The sequence below is a fragment of the Fringilla coelebs genome (assembly GCF_963513975.1).
Source record: "Fringilla coelebs genome assembly, chromosome: 7".
NCBI classification, from domain to species: Eukaryota; Metazoa; Chordata; class Aves; order Passeriformes; family Fringillidae; genus Fringilla; species Fringilla coelebs.
The window spans coordinates 9713643-9732717 of record NC_140035.1 but is presented as its reverse complement, the minus strand read 5'-3'; the positions used below and the strand labels follow the sequence as shown (position 1 = coordinate 9732717).

The 19075-nt window shown below is 41.7% G+C and overlaps 1 protein-coding gene across 13 annotated transcripts in view; it reads left to right on the top strand.

Moving 5' to 3' along the window:
- Positions 1-19075, top strand: part of KALRN (kalirin RhoGEF kinase) — a 464835-nt gene that overhangs the window by 421851 nt on the left and 23909 nt on the right. For 8 of the 13 annotated variants that reach the window (XM_084209309.1, XM_084209318.1, XM_084209319.1 and 5 more), the window contains 10 exons: positions 613-682; positions 1247-1333; positions 2112-2204; positions 3270-3320; positions 3634-3711; positions 4585-4770; positions 7752-7923; positions 11829-12067; positions 12927-13174; positions 13294-13914. In XM_084209309.1, coding sequence (XP_084065435.1) covers positions 613-682; positions 1247-1333; positions 2112-2204; positions 3270-3320; positions 3634-3711; positions 4585-4770; positions 7752-7923; positions 11829-12067; positions 12927-13174; positions 13294-13312 — 1243 coding nt within the window. In that variant the 3' untranslated portion in view covers positions 13313-13914. Of the gene's footprint in view, positions 1-612; positions 683-1246; positions 1334-2111; positions 2205-3269; positions 3321-3633; positions 3712-4584; positions 4771-7751; positions 7924-11828; positions 12068-12121; positions 13175-13293; positions 13915-14051; positions 14186-15341; positions 15387-16408; positions 16544-17872; positions 17933-19075 lie in introns of those variants that run through there. The other 5 variants (XR_014616305.1, XM_084209314.1, XM_084209316.1 and 2 more) reach the window with 5 other exon arrangements.

Below are 19075 nucleotides of genomic sequence, written 5' to 3'. Positions count from 1 at the left end.
TTCTTGATAAGGGCATTTGAGCTAAAATGAATGACCTCCCTGAAGCTGCAAGTCAAGATGGAGATGGTGTTTATGAATTACTGTGACTATTATGAATTAGATATTGTGATTTATTATGAAATTAAAACCAGTGGGAAATAGAACATACCATAACTCCACCAGCAAATCATGTTGATCATTTATTCAGGTGGAAACATAGAGCAATCTCTTTCATGTTGACGAGTACTCCAAATCAGCCCATGGAACTGAGAACTCCTGGTAAAATGGGAGTTTTCATAAGCTGAGTTTTCACAAGCATTTTGGTATATGAGAGGGTTTTACTTTGGGAGTTCTCAGTGAAGAAAAGCAACTCTTGCAATTAGATAGTGATCAGCACTTTCTGAAAGTTGAAAACAGCCTCATAGGAAAGAAGAGCAGACAGTTTGCAAGTCAAGACCTCCACATTTCACAGCTCTCATCTAATGATTTAGAAATCCCACCATTAAGGGCTTACCTTTTAATTTATTACTGAATACTGGTGTTAAAATGCCAGTGTTACATCTGAAGGATGACTAGTTTGCTGCTGGGATGACCTAAAGAAGTGTTCTGAAGCGTTCATATTCTTTCTTTTAGCTTTTTCCTGGGTGAACTGGAAAAATGTCTTCAAGAACCTGAGCGTTTAGCGCAGCTTTTTATTAAGCATGTAAGTTTTACTTTGTTTCCTATATCTACTACAATTGCCTTTTAGGGTGTGATGGCTCCTTTTCAAAAACTTCTGTTTGTGATGACTCCATACTTTTATGTGTCCAAACTGAATTTACACATAAAGTTTCCCTATAGTTACACATTTTCAGTGGGCAGCTGGATTGCACTAAGGCATTAATCATTGTCTCCTTAATGACAATCTAACTGGGGGGCAAATTGATGTGGTCAAGGACATCTGCCAAAATAAATTATGGCAGGTGCTTGCCAACTGCTACAATTTACATGCTCATGTGATGTTGGCCAAAGCTTAAGTCTAGAGACCTGTCAGTGTGGGGTAGAACATCTCTCACTGACCACAACTCAGAAAGCTCCCCTTGCCTAAGTGCGGATGTGGCGAACAGAACGAGTTACCAATTTTCTGTCCTGCTTTAGCAAACTAAATCTTTGATCAAACCATAAATAAGGAAGACCAAGGAGAATATCGTAGCAACTTTCTGCCAGCTTTTAATACCAGAAGGGTAGCCAGTCTCTCACATGGCTGCTGTGCCTCTTGCCTCCACAGGAGCGGCGATTGCACATGTATGTGGTGTATTGCCAAAACAAGCCCCGCTCTGAGTATATAGTAGCTGAGTATGAAACGTACTTTGAGGTAAGCACAGCTCATTATTACTGCTTACAGCTCTGAGTCCAGGTCAAGGAGACTGTTCTGTAACCTGTGGGGTTTGCCTAAAACAAACTCCTGATGATTTTGATAGTGCACGTGGTGCTGAGGTCTCTGCCATACGGAGAAAGTGTTATTATTTACTGCTTTCAAATTCTCATGTTGTGAATTTCTAATAAATATTTAATTCAGTACTAACTGTGTGTGGCCCTCAGAGTAGCACAAATGCACTAATTTCCGTTCCAAGTAAAACAAGACTTTTAAATCGGTAGTGTACAAACAACAGGGGAGGTAAAAGCTGTTGGAGCTGGGTGGTGCCTCTCATAAATCCCCAGTAACTCTGTCTGTTTCAAGAAGTCTTTGGGACTAGACACATTTTGATAGTAATGTGAAAGAAGCTTGTTTAACAAGGGAAAGATGTTTCCTTTCACCCCAGAGCAGGAGGTTGTTCTGCAGGACTCACTGGAGAGCTAATCCCCACTGCAGTGGGGAGGGTGACCCTCAGCCCTGGCTGGGCTGCTGGCTCAGCTCAGAGCAGGAAGGATCCTGAGCTTCCCAACGCCTCCCAGCTCTCTCACAGCTTCTAGCCAGGCCTTGCCTAAATAGGGTATGCCAGATTTTTAAATCCTCAGAAATTCCTTCTTGCAAACAAAAGATTAAGAACAGACCAAGTTTCAGTAGAAATACGTCTCTGCTGAGACGTTTTATCATGTTGTCTGTCTTACTCTGTGATTGTTTGCAATTGTTTTTAATCCTCTTTTTTTAGGAGGTTCAGCAGGAAATAAGCCAACGGCTGACCATCAGTGACTTTTTGATTAAACCCATTCAAAGAATAACTAAGTACCAGCTTCTTCTCAAGGTGAGTGAAAAAATACAGTTTGGATTTAATTCTAGTCTGCATGTTGCACTAGATGCTGTTATTTTAAATTAGCCTTAGACTTAACTGAGGAATAAATACATCAAATTAGAAGAAAAGAAGTCTGCTCTCTGGGCATGCAGTGACAGAGGCCTGTGGAAAGTGTCCAGAGAGCAGGAGGCCACATCTGTGTGAGTGGTTTGTAATTTAGGATAGTAAACAGATTTTTTTTTAACTTTCTTTTGAAATTTTTTTATAGAAGACTACACTTCAAATAGGACTTTTCTTCCTCTGAAGTTTCAGAGCAAACTTTCAACTTTTTTTTAATTGGAACAAAGATACACAAATTTCCTGCTAAAGTCTGTCTTAGGTGCCGAATGGCATGCTTCTAGTAAATGCTATAGCCTCTATTTCTGAATATCTGCCTTCAGATTAGCTGAAGAAATTTATTTTCAGAATATTCTGTCGTCTTAAAATTTGGGGAGCTCACCACAATTTTTTTCCCAAGGAGCCTGACCGCTCTGGTTTATGCTGACTTATCCATAATGATGATTACTCAGCACTTTGAAAATTCATCCCGAGGGGTCTGAAGCCAATATCTAAAATCAGGCATGTCTGAACCCACCCTGTAATCTCCAGCAGCACTGGGGCTCTGAGCTGGTTTCTCCTCTTTATGAACTAGACCCCAGCAGGCTGCCATCTGCCCAGGTTTGGGAATTGCACACTAGCAAAGGCACAGCAGTGTGTTCCCCAAAATGTCAAAAGGAAAATCTTCATGTGTGTGTGTTTGTGTGGTCTTGTGGCTTAAGACAGGGGTCAAATAAGCAGTGCCAATGTCTAACCCCAGCTTTGCCTTTTTTTCTGTGATCTTCTCAACAACCATCCACCCCTTTTCCATATTTCTAAAGTGGTTATGACATTCAGCAATCTCTGAAGATGAATTTATTAATATTAGCAAATGTCTTCTCAGAAAATCACATGCTGAATATGCTTTTTCCTTTTCAAACTGGTGCCTTTTGTTCTCTCTTTCCTCAAGTGCCTTAATGCAAACCTTTCTGCTTTCTCCAGGACTTCCTGAGGTACAGTGAAAAAGCTGGTCTGGAGTGCTCCGAGATAGAGGTACATTTTCATGCCCTGGACAATAGGGCTAATGGGACTCTGTGTGGAGAAATGAAAACCCCAGTATTCCTTTGACAATAGCTGAAGATCCTGCTGGTATTCTAAATGTGGGATTTCTCTTAGCTTAAATCAGAACTAAAATATGATGGCGCAGTCCTGCATTTTCATCCTGCACCATCCTCTTTTAGATATCTATTCATCAGGGCCTGCCATGAGCACAGCAATCCTGCTATTGAACTTCATTATTTGACACTGTGCTTTCAGGAGCCCTCTGGTTCTCTTGTAATAATGCAACATCCTTTTTCCTCAACAGAAAGCAGTTGAATTAATGTGCCTTGTACCAAAACGTTGCAATGACATGATGAACCTGGGTCGCCTCCAAGGCTTTGAGGTATGCATTTGCATTCTTCTTATAATAATAACTAGGCAAGGAAAATTACTTTCTATGATAGTCTCTACAATCTACCCAAGCTACTTATCTAGGGCTTGTTCTTCTGCAGTGCTGAGCTGTATGGTTTGGTGAGGTTTCAAAGGTGGGGAGTGACACACCTCTCACTCTAAACTTGTGACAATTCATATTGTTTCTTCAAAATGTGAGGTCTGTAAAAGCTTTTGCAAGCTTTAATGAGACTTATTATATCTATTACCAGAGCAAAATAAGTGATGAACCAACCTGCTGTGCCTATTAGTAAGGTCACCTGGCATTATTAACATGTTAACAGCTCCTGCCGAATTCAACAACATCCAAGAAGAGACTTGGGAGTTACAACCCACAGGGTACAGCTTGTGGCTTGTAAATAAGCCAGGGTAGGCTTTGGGGAGAGGTCTTATTTTCAAAATTAATTAAGATTTGTCTTAGTGTCTTATGCACTGCAAACAGGTAGGTCCTGGCCTTTGCACCTTCAGAGGTTTGTGTCAGTGACTGCTGGCTTAGGGCATAATGGAGAGCTCTTGGCTGGAGCACTACAGGAACATAATGGGAACAGGATTTGGAATGAAGTGTACAAAACAGTCTGCTTGAGACCTCTTGCTTTTGGTTTTATGTACTCAGTGGCAATGAGAGCAAGGAAAACCTATGTTGTTTGTCTTCAGCTGAGGTCACGACTTACAGGATTGCTGCTTTGGTAACTCAGGGGGGATGTGATGTGTCTCACATGAACGCAGGGCTGCCTGGAAAACTTGGGCTGCCTGAAGTAGAGCATATCACCTTGTGGGATCACAGTGGGTCAGGGTTTGTAATGCTGGTGCCTTGTCTGCTTCCCAGGGCAAACTGACAGCTCAAGGCAAGCTGCTGCAGCAGGACACCTTCTACGTGACAGAGCAGGATTCTGGGGTGCAGTCTCGACCCAAGGAGCGCAGGGTGTTTCTCTTTGAGCAAATAGTTATCTTCAGTGAACTCCTTAGAAAAGGATCTCTAACACCAGGCTACATGTTCAAGAAGAGCATAAAGGTAAGGAATGCAGAGGGAGAAGCATATTCTGTTTGATGGCCATGTAAGGTTCATCCTGTCGTAGGGGACAGCAATGTGCAGAAAACATTTGCATTTACCTTTCAGTGGATCAGAAGCTGCTTAAGGCCATCTCTAAGGAAACCATGGGTGTCTAAAGTTATTGGGTAATTTTTACAAGGAACACGGCCAGGGCAGATCCTCTGTCATTTATAGCTCTGAATTAGCAAATATTGCTACAAAACCTGCAGTAGTCAAAGGACATTTACAATAGTTGCTTTTATGCATGATTATAAAAGGTAAATGAAGGTACAGGATCCAAAACAGTAATTTTAGGCCAAACTATAAGTCAATACTAAGCCTTTAATATGATATTTCTGGAAATACTCTCCCTAATTTGGGTGAGGGCTCTTAGTACAAATTTAGATGTTGCAAGAATGTTTCAAAGACAAATAAAACCACACATCATTCTAAAAATACAGCTGTGAGGAATTACAAAACCAGATAAACTGTAAAGAGAGTTTTGAGAAATTAATTTTGGTTTTAAATAATCTGTCCAGATTATGGGGCTGGTGCTAAAAGCAGAAAGTAACCAGTGAAAATATTTCTTTGTTTAACAAATGCAAAGTTAACCTGTGAAATGGTCAGTGAAAGTGAATGAGTGCTGCACATCTCCTTGTAGAACAGCCTTTGCTATGCCTGCAGAAAGAGCAAAATCACTGATTCATTTGAATTTCTGGGTCATTCAGAGCTGAGAAATCGGTCTGGCATTGATTCCTTTTCAAAGATACAGGTTAAGAGACATGGGGGAATGCATTGTGTTTGCTCTAAGTTTTAAATGGTGCATTAATATGAGATAGAAGAGAACACTATCAGCTGAAATAATGCATATTAACATATATAACTAAACAAATTCATGGTAAACAGCATATTTACTGAAATGAGGTTGTCTTATTGGCTGATGGAATCAGCAGCATTTACTGAAAAGGCTATATCCATTTGCAAGTCAGTGTATTTTATAGTTTGCAACCAAATAATAGGCTATAAAGGGAAAACCCAAAGTGTACAAATAAACAATCATCTTCATTTAGATGATCAGCTATGATTTTATCCTTTTTGCTGATTTAAATCATTATTAAAATTGGAGATGGAAATAGTATGAATCATTTTTACTTCAGTTTATTGTATATATAACAATGAGGCTTTTATCTGCAGTAAACAATTCCTGAATTGTATATTGTAGATAAAAAGAGAAAAATAAATCTCTCCTAATGTCAATAAAATTAGCTTGCCTCAAGGGTATGAGTTGCTTTTCTAGTTACACAGCCTACAAAAGGAATGCTGTTGCCGCTGCCTGAATTTAAAATTTCTGTATTCTAATTTTCCAGCCCCTTTTCTTCTGCTTAGCAAAGAGCTCAGTGTCTAGTGCAAGTGTGGGATCCCCTGTGGCTCCATGTGTGTCTCCCCCACCTCAGCATGGAGTTTATGTGCCAGCAGCTCTCACACTCTCCCTCCCAGCCCCCACTTGAGCTTCTCAGTGCTTTTGCATTTGTCTGTTTCCCAGAGGGAGGAGCGGTGGCTCTCAGTGGAGCAGGACCTTCCCCTGCCTCCCTGAGCATCCCCGCCTCCGCCTGAGCCAGCACCACAGATCCCATTTCTTCCCTCTGCCACAGGCACAGAGCAAAGAGTGCATATGAGTTCAAATGCAGCTGTTCTGGTCTGTCAGCAAGATGGGACTCCCAGATATTGTTCTCCAAGGTCTGTCACACTCAGACTGTGACAGAAGCTTCAGCATCTTGTCCTGCATTAGCGGAGAATCCTCTTTTACACAATCCGGTCCTTAGTGTTGAGAAGTGGCACATCTCAGATACTGCTCAGTTGGATACCTTGCAGGCTCTCAAAATACCTAATGCATTTCCCTGAGACAAAAATAGGAGATTAGGGGACTCTACACATCTTTTACATGGAGTCATACCAGGATTGGTTTGGCTATCAACCAGAGGAAAATGAGCTCAGATCAGGAGCAAGAGCACTGTCCAGGCTCACCTGTGTGTCCTGTCCTTGTCCTTTCCATGTCCTCCTGTCAGGGAAGTTCCTGCTTGTCACTGAACTTCACAGGGACCCTCAGGAGCAAAGGAAGATGCTAATTCCATCTTGCAGTTTGAATGCTGGACAATATTTCAATGTGGACTGGATCTCCATACCTTGACAGACAGAGCAATTAGAGATGGATTTCTTCTAGGGGACATTACTGCCTTAGTCTTCAGAGCTGTCTGCTTTTGAAGACACTCCCTCTCTTGTTTCTTTGGGAGGCTATGCCAACTTATTCTTGTTTACTACTCTAAGTATCTCAGGAAAAGCTAAAGTTATGAGTACACTTAAAACAGAAGTCTCCCAAGGGCAGGGCAGCAGCCAAAATTCCCATCCATATGATTTCCAGAAAGAGTATCTGTGACTACAGTCAAGTGAAATGATTACACACAGATGACTCTAATCTGCTAGAAATAAGATCTGTTGGAGCATCACGGGAGAATTGCTCTTTTTTTTCATCTCTGTGCACAGTCTATTCCATTTTTAAAATGCTCTAATGACTGAGACTTTCTTATCAGAGGACAAGAAATATAAACACTTATTTAAATTGGAGGAATGATAGACTATTAACATATTAATAGGAACATTTTTGTTCTGTTTATGGGTTTCAGTAAATTTAAAGCACATCAGTCAGGTTCTGTGTTACTTAAAATAGAAGTTGTAATTCAAGACAAGGTGGGTGGATGTCTGGTACATCTGTCAGAGCTTTATTAAGCACCATATTTAAGATTTAGATTTATCTGGGTATATCTAGATGAGACAAATTCTTTTTATTACGATCTAACAGTTTGTTATTGCACTTAATTATTTTCAGGAACATTTCACAATAGTTTTGATTCTTGTGTAATGTTAGCTCGTGCTCCCTGTGAAATGCTTACCTTGGCTTGTTTCAGATGAACTACCTTATCATTGAAGAAAACGTGGACAATGATCCCTGCAAGTTTGCTCTAATGAGCCGGGAAACATCAGAGAGAGTCATTTTGCAGGCAGCTAATCCAGAAATTAAACAAGCTTGGGTACAGGACATCAACCAGGTCCTGGACACACAACGGGATTTCCTAAATGGTATGTACATGGTCTTTGTTCTGTTTCCCAAACTGCAATGCTGAATGGACTTTAGGATCTTCATGTCCTTGTTTCCTCTGTGAGAAAATTACTGAGCCACTTCTGCATGTGTCACTTGGGCTCATTTTCCTCAGGTCCCTCCGTGGCTGGTGCTTTTGTTGGTGGCACTTTTGTACTGGGGTTTGCAGGGCTCTGTCACCTGTTGCTTTCCACTGTACAGTGAGATTTTAAATCTGAAGCCATCTGAAGATCATGATGAAGCCAGGTTGCCACTGTGTCCACAGAGCATCTCTCATTTACTCAGAGCAAGGTTTATCCCCAGGAGCCTCCTGTTAGACATCACTGTGTGCTGAGGATGTGAGGTGGGATGAAGGCTGCCTCACCATGCACCTCCCTACAGGTCCCAGCTCTGCAGGGCTGCAGCAGCTTTCAGTTAAAAAAACAAAACAAAGGAAAGAGCAAGGAAACAAGGGCAAGGGCTTGTTTCTCCTAGCAGCCATGGGAGCTGTGCATGAAAAGGGGCCTTTTCAAAGTATCAGCTTTGCTGTAGAAATAGGTCTGAGGTGGTCTGAAAGAATGTTTCAAAGATACGGTTCAGAAAAAGCTATCAAAAACCAGACACACACACACACAATCAACAAAAGTGTGTAATTTGAAAATACAGAGGAATCAAATTCAATTAACAATTTTAGCTTGTTCCTGCTCCTGAGTGGATGAGGGTAAGAGAAGGGAACAGGACTGTACAAAGAATCTAAAAATAGTTTCTCTTTTGTTTGTTTGGAAGCAACAAAGTACCTTGGATGCCTCCAAGATTGCTTTGCACTATTCATTTCAAAACAGCTTCTTTTATAGAGCTTATATTCGAGTTCTATATTTAATAGCTTAATACATGTTCAATAATAAAACATATTTGCTAGAATCAAGATGTTTGGGCTTGGCACAATATGTTAGGTTTTGTGGTTTTTGGGGGCAGGGTTTGTTATTTGGTTTTGTGGATTTTTTTGCCACAAAATGGGAAGAGGCTCTTTCAGTTCACATCAAAGCAAAGCTCCCTTTCTCTTCAATGTGGAGGTTTTAAAAATTTTAATTCAGCTTAATTTTACTTTTCAGAACTTAATTGGGAAGGGGTTACATGCAAAAGTTGTTTGTGACAGTTCAGAATCTATGTCTGGGCTGAGAAGGGAAATATATTTCACCCATGATGCCACAACTTGATACTGGGTTTTTGTGAGTTGGAATAGAAACGGCCTCATACAACCATGGCAAAATGATTCCTTAAATGCACTGGTGAGATGAAGAGCCTAAGTGCTCCAGTTTGACCAGCTGGTACCAAAACTTGATGGGTTTGTGACAGTGCAGTTTGCTTTGGAATTATTGGAATAAAAATAAGTTCCACTAACAGTTGCAGACTTTTTTTAAAAAGCCTTGTGAGAGCTCTGCAGGCACTAATGCAGGGTTTTTATGCCCCTTCCATATCTTTCTTGCTTGTTCTTTTTATTTTTAAAATATTCCATCTTATCTTCACAGGACTTACTGCCCTGTGAGCCTCTCTTTCTACTGAGACATCTCCATAGCCCCTATTCAGCCTATCTTTTACGAGGCCAGCAAGCAGTTTGATGGGTTAGGAACATAATCATCACTATCTCTAAAGCAAAAGTAAAAATAGATTTCTATTAAAACACAAGCTTAAGGATTTACCTTAAAACTATAAATAAGATCCAAGAAAATGATACTGTATCTAGGAGAGCCTGTCTAGTCCAGAATATTTTAAGTGGCTTTTAGAATGTAATCTTATTGAGGCTGACTAATCTTTAGCTTTGCAATTCATTAAAGCAGATGTTTTCTGTCCTTAAAGTCATATTAAATCCACACTGAGCCAATGCTGTGTAAACTTAATAACAAAATATTCTTCTTGAGTTCTTGCCCAAGCTGTCTCTGATTTTTCTCTCTTCACCAGGGAAGTCCTAAAGAGTAGGGGCTATGTACAAAGCAAGGGATGTTTTTGCATCCAAACTTCATTAATGTAAAAATGTTAAATTCAAGTTTTTCATTTTTTCCATGGAAAAGTAAAAGCTGCTAAACTTGAGAAACAGGCTGTGCATCAAATGATGGGCTGTTGTGACTGTTCTTTGGGAAGCAAGCTGTAATGAAAGTCTGTCACTGCTGGACATGTTTCATAAGGAAAATGCCATTCATCTGTACCTTCTTTTAATCATGTTTTGTGGGGGGAATTTGAGAGAGAAAGAGAGAGCATGCAAATAGATGGACACTGATTCTTGCCAGAGGCTTCTACGAATACTGACAGATGTTTAACAGGAGGCTGGAAGCCAGGCATCACTGTGATAGTTCATGGTGGAATTAGCAGTCAGAAATGGACACTCAGCTAAATACCCTTTAAAAGCACTGAGTACAGTAGATTGCTTCAAGATGGATTGAGAAGTATCCATTCAGATCTTCCTGCTAACTACCTTGCAGCCTTATTTACTGTATACAGGAGCAAAATGTCACTGTTCAAATCATTGTCAAAGTTCTCCCCAGCCTTCCTTGCCCTCTGTGGCTGGTCTGCAGCAGGACCAAACCATTTTCAGCTGCAGCTGAGGTAAGCAAGTGGAACTGGCAGTCACTGTGGCATAAATACAATCTGCTTTTGTGACAAGGGTCAGGTTTTAGAGACAAGTAATCTTCCAGATTGCCACAGATGTGTCTGTGTCCTTTTGAAGATAATGGTGATCTGGCATCCTCCTTGATTGATTTTTTTCCAGTCATTTGTTCTTTAGTGATTTCTTGAGTTGGTCCTGCCTTTCTCTGGAAGGGGAATGCTAGAGAGAGTGCTGTATGGTGCTGAGCTTTTCTGTTTTTCTTTCCTTTTCATTTTGTTGGGAAAGACATTCCTTCTGTTGTGGTTCCCTGGTGAGGCTGATGCTGTGACATTATGTCCTCTGTCTGCCTCTTGCTAGACTAGTCTCTCTGCATTCCAGTAGGTTTAGTCTGATGCATGTACACAGTATTAACTGACTATAAATCATCTGTTAAAGCCACATGACATGGAAAAAACCAAGCCCATAGGTCTGGGGCTGGTAGCCTGAGCCCAGCAAATCTGCTCACTGTGAGTCTCAGACCTGATCCCTTCTCCTCCAAACATAACAGTTTTTTTATTTCTTTATGGTCTGGAATTTTTGTCCTACCATTTCCCAGTGCAAGCTCTCTCCATGACTATAAAATGTACTCTCACAAGCCAACTTTATTTTTTATGGCTTATGAAGCTGTTCAGTGTTGCCTGTTGGGTATTTTCTGGAGAGGTTTGGACTGCTGGTATTAATGTCTTGATGCCATCTATACTTCCTGACTTGCTGGCCAGTTCCAGTAGTTGAACCAAAGCAGTTCACGTAGAAAGCACATTGAGAGCCAAGCTGCAGTGCATCACATCGAAGAGTATTTAATTGTCACACTTTCTGGGCAATATGCAAATGAGACTTAAAGGTCTTGACCTGTGTTTTCTGATGTTAGCAAAATTCACTGCAAATGTGCTGTGCACCTCTTCGTCAGGCTTTCATTTATTTTGACTACAGGATGTGATTAATTTGTGCTATTTCAAAGAAAATGAATGCAATTATGTATGCTATAAATGGCAAACATTTTAGCCTACTCACTGTGTAGGTTAGAGAAGCTGTTCTTCACATCAGCTTGGAGTGCTGTGTTCAGTTCATGCACAGCACGGTGTGGAGTGCTCGTGTCCTGTCTGGCCATGAACGCGCCATGTGCTTCCATGGGCGGCATCTCCTGTTCCTGTTTGGTTTGCAGCGTATGAGTCTGTTGTGTTTGAACCATCCCACCTGTTGGAACACCTCTGCAGCCCCTGGCAAGGCTGTTGGGAGGAGGTGGCTGACTCCTGTCCTCTCTTGCAGCGCTGCAGTCGCCCATCGAGTACCAGCGCAAGGAGAACAGCTCGGCGGTGCTGCGGCCCCAGGCCGGCAGGGTCCCCCAGCCCAACACCAGGCCCCATTCTTCTATTCCAGTAGGGTCTGAGAAGCCTTTGAAGGCTACAAGCCGTAACCCATCTCTCCCACCCCTGAAGATACCTACCTCCAATGGCAGCACAGGGTATGAGCACTCACAGCCCGGAGACAAGTATGAACAAAGCAAGGTACTGAGCTCATCTAATAAAACATGATCTCACAGCCCATTTCTTGTGCCACAGGTGATCCATGATGTTATCTTTAATTAGCAGCTAACCAGGTCAACAGGAATCAACATACTGAAGCAATGGGGTAACGTGATTTGGGATTAAACAGCTCGTGCAAAAGCCCTGGCATCCGCATGGATGACACTTCATCTGGGAAACAGAGCCAGAGCCTGACCCTTAAGCACTGATCTCAATGTTTTTCAGGGCACTGTGCTTGCAGATCTGGTGAACTAGGTATCCATTACCAGTACTGGCAGAAGTAATATTCAGGTTTCTCTGATAACCATTAACCACCTATTCCTGAAAAGGTCTGTGGTAGGGAAGAGCTTAGACCTTTTCCCACGTAACAGCTCACAGGGTGCCAGCTAAAGGTATAATTGGGGTCCCGGTGCGCTGCACACAACCCACCAAAGAGTCAGTGGCCACCAACTGTGTTTGGACCCTGCTGCTGTCTGAGGTTGACCAAAGCCAGTTTCCATCTGACCTATATTTAACTGTGAGTATTCACTCAGCTTCATTTGTCTTCCTCCCCGTTTGGCTCACACAGACCATTCATCTGTGACACCCCCACAGATGAGAACACCCAGGGACACAGTCGTTAGCAGCTTTGAAGTCTGATGTGAAATAGGAGACTGGTTTGTATTAGGTTACTGCCACCTTTCAGATCTTTAAAATCCTTTTCTGCCAATGTGAACTTCCAAGTGTTTGTGTCCTTTTCCCTGGTCTGGTTAGGCTGGACATGAAGTAGTGGGACTGCTGCCAGAAAGGGCAGGTTCCTCCGCGCCGGGCGCTCACCGGTTTGTGTTGTGTCCGTTTGCAGACTGATTTGGGAGGGTGCAATGGGACCTCTTCCATGGTGGTGATTAAAGATTACTATGCACTGAAGGAGGATGAGATCTGTGTGAATCAAGGAGAGGTGGTTCAGATCCTTGCTATCAACCAGCAGAACATGTTCCTGGTGTACCAGCCTGCAAATGACCACTCTCCAGCTGCTGAAGGATGGATCCCTGGCAGTATCTTGGCTCCCCTCCCTAAATCCACTACAGATAATAGCGATGGAAGCATCAAGTAAGTGCCCTATTGGCTTCGCTGGGAGCACTATGTGGATTTTTTGAGGAAAATAAAATAAATGAATAAAAATAAACAAACCCAAATGCTAGGGAAATCCTGCTGATTTTTATCTACAGTGCCATTGGAACAAGCTGAGTGGTCAATCCGCAGCGTCGGGCAGCCATGGTGGATAGCTCGGGTTTTGCTTATTTTCATTTTGTGGGATTTTGTTTATACTTTGGAGAGAAATAAAACCATAGATGGTTAAAGATATGCTTTACGTGACACCATTTTACACCAACATGGACCTGCTTGGACTGGACTTATATTTATGTTGTATTAAGTTACTAATCTATATATTGGTTATAACAGCATCTAGATTAAAAAAAAAAACAAACACAAAAATCCAGGCTCTGTGTTGGACTGAGGTTTGCTTCTCAAGGAGGAGAGATTTTGTTGTCTATGGCAATTTCCTTGTACAGCTTGTATCTTCTTTTTTTTCATTTGTTTTGGTTTTTTTTTTCTGTTTGCAGTAACTTTTGTAATATATTTTTTTGTTTGCAAGACCCCCATCCAAGTACATTCCTGTAAAAAGTATTTTGCACTATTTAAAAAAAAAAAAGAAACAAACTCACATTGATGAAGTCAGGTTGTGCAATATAATGAATAGTCGCAATGTTCATCATTGTACCTGTAATGTAACTAATTTTAAATGTACTATTTTAAATATGTAAAATAAATTTTCACTATGAGCATGTTTTAATGAGGTAAAAGAATTAGTTTGACCCTTTTTTTTTGTTTGATTTTGTTTTGTTTTGATTTTAATTTTGTTTATAATATTTTGTTGCTTATTTAACAAATGTGTGGATATATATTTTTCTTTTCTGATTTTTAGAAATTTGTCAGTCTGAAATGACTAATGCAAGGAAGTGGTTTTTTGGTATTAAATACAGAAGGTACAACCCTCTTTTCAGTAATACCTGTTGATTTCTTTTAACATCTAAAATGACTAGATGGTAATGCATGATGTATGCTACAAATTGTGTTACCTTACACAAATATCTCGAGGCGCAGAATTGAACACAAGGAAAGATTTTGTGACAGATTCACTAAAAATAATAACTTGATCTCTGCTGCCGTTTCAGTTAAGAGAAATGATGACTTTACCTGTCAGTCAGTAATGAATGCTACCTGGAATTGCATGTTAAGCCAAAGGAATTGCTTGGCACATCTCTTGCACACCCGCCACGGCCATTCCCGGGTTCCTCTCTAGCCACAATTTGCAACCACGTGCCCTTAGAATCATCCACGGTACCAGACTCCTGGTGAAGACTGATTTCATGGCAGCTGTACAGTAAAATTCTGCATCAAATTCTGTAGGCAGATGAATTGTGGCCAGGAAGGTGTAACAAAATTGAAAGACACGTGAATTGTAGTTCTTTCTTTCTCAGAGCGATGAGATTTAAAGTCCTAAATGACGTTTTGATGTTTTTGAGAATCAAACAGCTAAAACAACACTGAAAACAAAAAGATACTTGAATAATAGGAGTCCTCTGAGTAAAAAACAACCTGGAGCTGTGCTATCTTCTACCCTATCTGGTCTGCCAGATCACAGTGACCACTTAGTTTGAGTAATAAAGCTGTCTCTTCTGTGACAAATACTGTACACAAAATATACAGTCAATCCAGCAGTGTTGGCACCATGAATTATTCACCAATATTCATTATATAGATCAGGGAGCCCCATCTGCCACGTTCTTGCTTCTTATATATCCTAAAGGAAAACATAACAGTCCTGAAGTGTTGGATAACTTCCCCTGCTGTGCAGTTCACATTTGGACCTTGTCCAGAAGCACCCAAATACCAGTCAGCACTCAGTGCCTGTCTGAGCCATGCGGGGTGTTCTGCTGCTCCCTGTGCTCAGACACAACTGTCCTTACAGGCTGAGCTAGTGCAGACTCTTATCCTGCTTGCAAAAACAGTTGTCATGACCCAGTTCAGTCTTGTGGCTGTGGCAGGGTTTGCTTGTTCTTTAACTGAGCTATGGTGCAGCCCCCATCAGGTGCTGAGGGAAGAGCAGGAGGCGCGTAGGAGGCAGCCGCAGTGTTCATGGGGGAGCGTCGGCTGTGTGGGGCGTCCTTTGGGTCCTACCTTGCTAACATACTGCGTTTTATTGGCATCACAGGTGATCCCTGGATTTCATACAACTTCCTTTGTAAAATGTATCAAGGTACTGTAGACGTGACATGTGCCAAACATTGGGCTTAAACATGCAAATCAAATTTGCATGACTTAAAGGTGGGCAGATGCTTTGAACCTGGATCCCAGCTCATCACACTGCTGTTTTGAGAGCTTTATGCTTTGGACAACATACCCCTCCCCAAATTCCCCCCCAACCTGTCCACTATTTTAACCAAATGAAACCCATATCAAGAACTCTTTTGATTTTTTCTTATGTCTGCTTTGATATGCAATTCTCTTGTCAACACAGCATTGCTCTTACAAAGATTGGTCTTGGTCTTTTTTTATTTTTTTCTAAGAATAGGTTCATAGGAGCAGTAATAAAGGGTGAAAATTTTACTGGAAATGGTGCCTGCTGTAATGCTAGCCAAAACCCATGGCTAACCGATGTCCTCTTTAACTGAACTGTCAAAGTCAAGTGGGAAATTCTTGGTCTTGAGAGACACAGCAGAGCTTGTCATTCTAGGAAATTACTTATCTCTTGAAAAATTAATAACCAGTTTCTATTTATTGAGCTGTTTGTGTTCTGAGCAACACGTAGTGAACAACAACTTGAATTTCTTAATTTTTTAAAGTTCATTATACTGAGTAATCTATTAGGATCATTCTTATATATTTGTTACACTACTTTCAACCAAGGAGACTAAGGACCAGGTTGGTCTTTTAAATGTGGCAAAATTAAAATAAGTTTCTATTTGTGGCAATGCAAGACAAAGTCCCTGAAACCAGATGACCAAGTTTGAGTTGCCTGTGCTTCCATCATGGACATTTTTTTCCTGCTCCATGCATTTAAACAGCAAGTGTGGCACAACATCTGCTTTGCAGAACTCTTTGATTTGGTTTTTAACTTCAGCTCTCATTGCTGAGATTGAGACAGGCATATTGCCTGCCAGTGGCTTTCACCTTCTAGGGAATTGCAGTAGTTGCAAATGTGGATGCTGGTTCCCCTTTCCAAAACCTTTCTTCCTGCTATGATTTGCCATTTGATTGCTGCATTTTTTGGTACAACAGGAAGTCATGTTCATGGCATACCCTGCGCATGAGAAAGCGGGCGGAAAAGGAGAGCAGTGGCAAAAATGAAGCCAATGGGCCACGTAAATCCAAGGATATTCTGGGGAACAAAGTCTCTGTTAAAGTGAGTAAGGCCATCTGAAAGCTCTGTGCTGCTCTCCTGCTTCCCATCCTTTCCACCCCCAGTAGCATCCTCTCCTGAGAGAGGGAGGGGGTGGCAATTTTAAGTTTGGGTTTTGGTTTTTTTTGTTGTTTTGGTTTGGTGGTATTTTTTTTCGACCTCGGTTATCTTTTTTTTTTGTTCTTTTTTGTAGTATCCATTTTAGCAGGATTTTTGCATGCAAGATAAAATGCAGTCTTTGTTTTTTGTTTTCTTTTTCCTGGCATCCCACATGCAAGTAAGTAATCCTCATTAAGAAACCCAAGTATAGACATGGTTAAATAACTTAAAATTGGGACACTAGTGATTTACTGACCTCTGATCTGCTTCATCAGAGCAGCTGCAGCAGTGAGAAAGCCACTGGGTGAACCAGTGGCCTTGCTGATGAGTTTTCTTTAGGTCAATATTTCACCAGATGTTAAGATAAGGGGTTCCCAGTCTGGGGATTCTTAAGGCTTTTGGTCTAGGGAGATGGTCTCAATGACCTTTTTCTTTCCATGTTATCAGACAGGGCAGAGATGCTGACTCTGTCTTGCCAGGAGAAGGTCTCGTGTGTGTGTGTGTGTGCGTCTGTGTGTGTGTCTGTGTGTCTGTGTGTCTGCGTCTCTCTCTCTTTCTCTGAGATCTCCCAGTATGGAAAAGTTTGAGAACTGTGGGGTTAAGCTCCATCTTCTGCTCTGGGTGCCTGACTACTGTGCTCCAACTCAGAGGATCCACCCCTATAAACCGACCATGAGGCCTGCTCAGGACTAATCTGGGGCTTTCCCTCCCAACAGAGGCAAGCAAACACTTGTTGTGATTTTGACACAACCAAAGCCCAGCCTTGATGCAGGAAAGCACTTGAGCATGTCCTTTGGATCCACCCCTCTCCAGGAGAGTCCATGAGGAAGTGTTTTCCTTTGCAGAGGCTTTCTGCCTTACAAGCCTGGTGCAGTAGCCCTGGCATGTGCAAAGGGAGGAGCCCTGACGCTGCATCCCGGGCGCCCTCGCACCCTCCGGATGAGGAAGGACTGGGTCCGAGGGAAGCGCTGCTCCAGCATGGTGGCACAGTTCTTCCTCCTCTTGCTTCCTCCTTGTTTTCACTACCTGAATGAACTGCAGAATCACTGCTGCTTCTCTGGCAAAAGCATGTCTTTGCCTTTGCTTCCCTTTTTTTGTTGTCAGTTTGGTTTTTGTGTTTCAGGAGCATTTTCCCTACTGTTACCCATTTCCACGCTGCTCACAATTGTGCTGCTCTGCCCTGACTAACCAATCTCTTTTCTAATCTCTTGTTCTCTTTCTTCCTCTTCATGCTGCCAAACAAGGAGACAAACAGCTCAGAGGAATCAGAGTGTGATGACCTTGACCCCAATACTAGTATGGAGGTAGAGACAATCATCCTTGTGATTATTTTTTCCCAAAAACATGTGTCTGTTTTGAAATGTCTTTGCTGCAAAGGGAGTTGGTGGGTCTGTATTGCTTGCAGACGTGTGCCAATTAAGTGTGAGTCACAAAAAGTGTCAATTCTGGTTTGCCAAGCCTTGAACTGGAGTTTGGCCTTCTTTTGTAGTGGGAGCAGTGGAGGAAGCTCAGTAGCAAGCTCCTACTGAGCTGGAGGCTCACGCAGTCTCTGCTTCCCACCTGAGACCTCATTCCAACAATAATTCAAGTGTGTCAGCTGCTGATAAATGTAGCATCTTTCTATATTTAAAGCACCCCTTGCCCTGGCAATACACACTGGAGCTTACAAATGTTATGAATGTGGTACAAATGTTGTTGTACCACAACCAGCACTTCATCTAGAAAATCAGAAAAGATAACATTTCCCTTTTCTCTTAGCAGAGTGGGAATTGCATTTCTATCAAGGTACTGAAGGAGAGTGGTAAAACCAGTTGTGTGAATGTGCATGTGTCTCAGGGAAGGCTGATGCAGATTGGTGGACCCAAATTATGCTACATTATGCCACTGTTTTTCCATTGTGAAACCACCAGTTCTAGTGGAGTGCCTTCCTGAGAGAGCCTGAGAGAATTTAAAATCATTAAGAGTTATGTGTCTGATTCTCCTCAATTAAAATCTAGGAAGATCTTTTTTTTTTTTCCTCCTGTTTATAGTGACCACACAAAGCATTTCTATATATTTTTCTAAGGCTGAAAGAGATTCCTGTTGAAACAGGCAAGGACATGGTTCAGAGAGATGGTGATTTTGTGGTGATGACAGGACAGGTCAGGTCACTGGAGAACAGAGATATCTGTGTCCTAGCAGATCTCCCGGATGCTGTCAGCCAGGCTGCACTATAAACATCCTGCAAAAGAAAGATGATCTTCCTCCTGAGGAGAAAATAAAAAGAGAGAGAAGTGTATTGAGGTGCACCACCTAGGCAGTTAACCTGCTTTTATTTAAGAAAGCTTGCTTTTATTTTAATTGTGTTGGGATGTGTACAAAAGGAAAGCTTTTGACCCAGCTGACATCCTGGAGATTGAATGGTCCTCACCTCTAAAGCTGCTTTATTCTCAGGAGTGTGTTTACAT